At 50.4% G+C, this 6100-nt stretch overlaps 1 protein-coding gene and 1 pseudogene across 1 annotated transcript; one reads left to right on the top strand and one right to left on the bottom strand.

Moving 5' to 3' along the window:
- Positions 1 to 272: 272 nt before the first annotated feature.
- On the top strand, positions 273 to 2246 carry LOC123138375 (glycosyltransferase family 92 protein RCOM_0530710-like). The gene has a single exon (XM_044558342.1). It carries the CDS (start codon positions 403 to 405, stop codon positions 2092 to 2094), a length of 1692 nt encoding a protein of 563 aa, XP_044414277.1. The 5' UTR covers positions 273 to 402; the 3' UTR covers positions 2095 to 2246.
- Positions 2247 to 2317: 71 nt separating this feature from the next.
- LOC123138376 (DNA-3-methyladenine glycosylase-like) lies at positions 2318 to 4521 on the bottom strand (annotated as a pseudogene).
- Positions 4522 to 6100: the final 1579 nt, after the last annotated feature.

Below are 6100 nucleotides of genomic sequence, written 5' to 3'. Positions count from 1 at the left end.
CAGCCATCCGTGTGCTCAAAGATTTTCTTCGATCTTGCACTGACTATCCGGTTTGATTCAACTAGACAACGTGGCTTACACTCACTGTACTCGGTGGCGACGTAACGCATGCCAATAATCGCTCGCACGATACTGATTTGCAAAGTAAGCACGAGCACTAGTAGTCGTAGACTCGTACTCCAGCAGTCATCGTCGTCGTCGTGGCCATGGACTCGTGGGTGGCTAAAACAAAATGGGCATCGCTTTCGTTTAACTCGCAGTGTCCAATCCGTGCAAGCCACTAACCGATCGGCCCAGCGAACTGCAAGCAGGAGACGGACCTGGTCAGTTCCTGCGTGTAATTCCCATCGGTCGCCGCCGCAACCGTGCGTCATCTAGTCTGCCTGGACAGGCACCAGCACCATGCAGTCGCGCCGGCGGCACGCCGCCGCCGCGGCCCTCTCCGTCACGGCGCTCCTCCTCTTCATCTGCGTCCAGGCCGGCCTCGTCGCATTCCCTCTGCGCGACACGCGCTCGCGCGCCCTGCTCGTGCCGCCGCGCTGGCTGCCCCTCGGCCTCCGCGCCGTCCGAGCTGGGACAGCCACGCCGGCGGGCGCGGGGACGGAGGCCGTGCTGCTTCCGGGCTGGGAGGTCATCGTCCTGGTCCGACGACCCGACGCCGCCAGTGCACCCGTGCAAAACGCCACGTGTATGTTCCGGGGCGGGGCGTCCTCCCCGGCGCGCGCGCTTGGGCCACTGCCGGCGTCCGGCCGCCACGCCTACACATGCATCATGCCCGAGCCAGCGCGGACTCAGCGACACGACGCGCCTCTCGTGCTCTTCCCCGTCTCCACGGTCATCAACGCCGACGATGGCGCCACAGGCCGCTCGCCGGAGATGCTGAAGTGGAGCAACCGCATCGTGTACGAGTCCGTCGTGGTCGACGGCGGCGACGTGCTCGTATTCGCCAAGGGCGTCAACCGACGGAAAAAAGTCAACCGTGCGGCTGCAGACATCCGGTGCCTGTACTACCGTGGCGACGCCGGCAACGCCGTGGCCTCGCTGCCGGCCACCACCTCGGCGCAGCAAGTCTTCCGGTGCCCACCTCCGCCGGCGACGGCTCCGGTATACCGAGAGCTCCGCGTCACGCTTGCCGTGGTCGGCGAGGAGCCCATCCCCTCACTGGCCACCTACGATCCTCCACGTCGTCGCGACTCGCGGACTACTGGATCAACGACGTCAGGGAAGAGGCTGATTTGCGCCTGCACCATGGTCCGCGACGTGGCCAAGTTCCTGCGGGAGTGGGTCGTCTACCACGCGGCCGTGGGCGTGGACCGGTTCTACGTCTACGACAACGGGAGCGAGGATGACCTGGTGGACCAGGTGCGCCATCTCACCTCGGACGGATTCGAAATCTTCACCATGACCTGGCCCTGGCCCAAAACTCTAGAGGCCGCGCTATCCCACGGCGCCGCGGTGCATCGAGATTCGTGCGAGTGGATGGTCTTCATCGACGTTGACGAGTTCATCTTCTCCCCGCACTGGGTCCATTCGGAGAACCCGACAAAATCTATGCTCCATTCGATCACAACCGTCGAAAAAGACATTGGACAGGTGTCCATGTGGTGCGCGGATTTCGGCCCCTCAGGCCAGAACGCGCACCCAAAGGAGGGGGTCACCCAAGGCTACACATGCCGAAGGCAGATCATGGAGCGACGCAAGTCATTGGTCCGGCTCGACGCGATGGACCGGTCGCTGAGTAACTCGGTCCACTACTTCATGCTTCAACCAGGGTTTCAAAGCAAATGGAACACGCGAGTTCACGTGAACCACTACAAGTACCAAGCTTGGGACGAGTTCAAGGTGAAATTCCGCCGCCGGGCTTCGACATACACCGTCAATTGGACAGAAAAGAAGAACCTCCGTTCCAATGACCGGACCCCGGGTTTAGGGTTTGAGGCGGTCGAGCCGGCTGGTTGGCCGCACAGGTTCTGCGAGGTGAATGACACTCTGCTCCGCAATGTGACTCGGAGATGGTTCAGCCTTGGATTTGGAAACAAGCTGGGTAGGCGACGAATAATCAGTACAACTCCTGGCTCATCATATAATGTATGAAACATGATCAAGAGACATTGCTCTACCTCTCTGGTGTGTTCAAAAGCTTCTTACGTATGTACAAATTGTTCATTTCAGCTGGTCTAGATGGACCAGATCATAGAATACATGGCATGTTTTTCAGTGGGCAATAAACACAGTGCATTTGGCAACGCAAAAGTGCCGCCATCAGATTGGGTGAGTTGTTAAGGCTGAGTCACTCTTTTCCACCATATCCGGGTCTTCACCGTGGTCTGAGAGTGTTCTTCGGGGCACTGATCCATGGGGTGCCCGCAACCGCGAACCTCCATGGCGCCATGACATGCTCGGCGATGCATACTCGATTCTGACACGGGGCTAACCAAAATGTTCTCAGGTTCTGGTGCATCCAGAACTTCCAACCCACCTGAGACAGAAAACAAAATGGTGGATAAATATGCATTGACGACATCTCACAAATTCAGGAAATATTGGAGATAGCTCGGTTTTACTGGGTGTATATAGTGGATGGTTCGACCAGTCGGTGGAAAGACCCAGAGCTTGGCCGACCTGAATAAGAAGGCAAGAACAGTTATGATACAGTGTTATAGCAACAACCATAATTCAGAAAACAAAAGCTTTGCTGTCGAGAAGTGTAGACCTTTCCTGGTCCTGTAAGTAGGATAGGCTTCTCGGTTTGTTGGCCACGACGTTGCTGAATAAGTTCCAGTCCTACAGAAATTTTAATGTGAAGTAGCGGCATTCAGCTCAAACTAGATTTTTTTTTATTAACAGCTCAAGCTAGATGTTGCAAAGGAGCGCTGACAGGTGATAAATGGCCTTTTTACACAGCCAAAAGCATGCCTTGTCAGTTTGCCACAAAAGAATATCATTTTGTCGTGCAAATAGCAATTTGATTTGTATAACTGGCATTTGGTATATGATTTTCTACTCCAGCTGTCTAATGTACAAACTCAGTTTGCTTCTTTTCTCAAATTAGGGGTAATATAGGACGAAGTTATTTATGGAATTAGGAAACATAGGGAGCAAAGATGGCTATATCTTCTATGTTCCTCTTGCTCACATAATTATGCCTTGTAAACTCCCATCCTTTGGCAGTGGGGCGACAAAAGTAAATCTAAACAAATACTATACATACCAATTATACAAAAGAAACTAGGTATATATCACACATCCTTAGAGAAACATACTCCCTAACTCAGATTAGCATAGTTCCTCAACTAAGAAGTGTAATTCAGCAATGGTTAGGGTGAAGAAAAAATATCAGGAATAATGAACCGACTCCACTATTGCCCCTAACATTCAACTAAAGCAAACAAATTGTGATTACAATATTATCTTCTATCCAAGAAAATGGGCACCTCACAGAATTTTCAGTCAAGGTTCAAACCAAATCACGCCAAATCCTTGGTTATTTCACTCGTTGTTAGTACATCTGTGCATGTACAAAAGCTAGATATCGTGCAGTTAGTGAGTGCATACCGCTAACTGGAGCACACGCTCAGATCAGAACAGCAGCTCCAACGCCCTCTTTGTCGGCAACAACATTGAGCATCATGTGGAGTCCATAGCATAGGTACACATATGCATGCCCTCCTGGTCCAAACTACAACACATGAATGAGGAAAACCTCAGCGAGTCTCAAAGGTCAAAATCCTCCCTATTACGATTTCACAAGATCAACAATGACAGGAAGCACCAGCCTTACCACAGGAGCAGTTCTGGCCGTGATGCCGAACCGGCCATGGCACGCGGAATCGTTTGGCCTGTAAGCCTCCACCTGAAACCAAGATGAACAATAGATCAAAAATTGACACAAGTTGATACTACTCTGCTAAGTTTGAGAAGAAATAACGTATCCTCATGGTACCACACTAGAATTACACAAGATGATAGCACATTTCAACCAAAATGTACTGCAGTTATTGCAACATCAACTGATCAAGCAAGATGCGGCCTTTGTCAAGTACAAGCACCTCTCTACGCGAAAAAGAAAAGAAAAGAAAAGATTGCGAGCACCTCGGTGATGCGGAGGACAACTTGGTCGCGCCGCAGGAGCTTGCCGAGGAGGCGGGGGGCGAGGTCGAGCGCATCCACCTCGAAGAACTCGCGAGGCAGCGCTACACATGCAGGAGAGTGCGGGGACACCGCCGGCGGTGAGAGGGGTGACGGCGTGGACCTGGCCGCCACCAGCGCCCGCGCAGCCTCGGCCTCTCCGGCGGCGAAGTCAGCGGCGAGGAGGCGGCTGCGGGGCCGCTGTTTCTTCCTGGGGGAGGATCGCTTGAAGCTCGGGGGCATGGCCGCGCCGGGGGTGGTCATCGGCGATGGCCCTCCGGCGGCCGGCGGCGAGCGTCGGCGTGGGGGTTTGAGTTTGGGAACGGGAGGCTGGGGCTGGACGGCTGGGATGGAACGGAGGGGTTTCATCGACGTCAACTGTGAATCGTCACAGCTCAGGCCTTCCCGGATTGAGATGGTCAAGACAAATTGACAATCAATGTCAAAGGTTTACGTTGTTTTGTATTTTTCGTCTTGCCGCTGGTTGTTCGTTTTCATTCCAAAGCAATTGTCAACTCACAAATGGACAATCAATGTCAAAGGTTTACCTTGTACATTATGTTTTCTTTCTATCATCACTCTACCTAATTGTAGTTAGATTTATTCTATTGGTATATCCGCATATGTTTATTTTGCATATTTAGGCTACATCAATAATTCTAGTGACGACATCTTAAGTTGTTGGAGTTGTCCTTCTTATAAGAGGGATTGGATGGATGGTTCTGTTGTTATACCTGCTTTTGAGGTAACTTGGATAATGACATCGATGTATGAATAAGGATGTATGAATAAGGGAAGAGAAAGCATAGTCATCTCATTATTTTCGTCAACGGTTTGGGAACAGTGCCTCCCAACCTATGATTTTGCCAATAACCCCCAAGGTTGATGGCGACAGTAGATGTTACATCCATCTACTCCTCACGGCTACCCGTTTTCCACCATCACTTCTCCTTTGTCCCGTCAGGCTTTACCTATCTTTCTTATAAATCACGCCAACACCATATTCCCCCTCCTCTTTTGCTACTTCTTCGGTGTGGTTGTGGTTGTTATCGTCCTCATTGTCCACCTGACCACTATGAGATGCGGAAGGGGAAGGGTAGTGTCAATCATGAAAATCCAACACTTGGAAGTTATCTCATTTTTCCTCCATATTAAGAGCTAGAGTATAAACTAGCGTGGAAATACCGAAAACATGTTGAGAAATAATAAAGCGCTCTCACGGATAAAAAGCAGACCAACCAATTGCCTCCAACTGACTAATACCGGTAAAATTAAGTTGAAACAATGTTGATGGACGTCGACGAGAATACCCTTTATGTCAGACACACCCTCAACATGTGCCCCACAATTCTGGCGAGTACCTCATCTGGATTAACACTTTGCGTAGGCGCGGAGTAGTGCCTAACATCCATGCGGGATTGACGCTTCACTGACGTGGAATGACCACCCACCAATCGTGGGATGACGCCGAGTATGGGGTGTGTGGGCACCACTTTCGCAACAGTTATCAACTATGCAACGCATTGTTTGCCACTTAACACACATATATGAGATGCAATACACCATTCTTGATCCAAGTATTATACCCAGGTGGGTAGGCGGGGTGCACGACACACCATCATGTCTTATGAATAACCCACGAGTCATCTCTCACTTTACAAGAAGAAAAAGATTCAACCCTCTCGGTTTTCCTTTTACAAGTCCTTTTATATATTTCATACAAAAAGCTATTTCATATACCTTATCTTAGTACTGATTAATTCATTTTTACAATAAACAAAATGTTAACTCATGAAAAGACAAGAAATATCCATGTCAACTACACTAATATTTATATGAATGTTAACTCACAAAGAGACACAACAAGTCTCGCGGCTAGTGGGGACTAGAATGAAGGTTGGACCATATCTATTTTCGATAATCCTACATCTATGAAGACCGCTACGAAGACCTACGTAACCTGCATGTTTAA

Source organism: Triticum aestivum, chromosome 6B (assembly GCF_018294505.1).
Source record: "Triticum aestivum cultivar Chinese Spring chromosome 6B, IWGSC CS RefSeq v2.1, whole genome shotgun sequence".
Taxonomy (NCBI): domain Eukaryota; kingdom Viridiplantae; phylum Streptophyta; class Magnoliopsida; order Poales; family Poaceae; genus Triticum; species Triticum aestivum.
The sequence above is the reverse complement of the archived record's forward strand: the minus strand, read 5'-3'. Positions and strand labels throughout refer to the sequence as shown.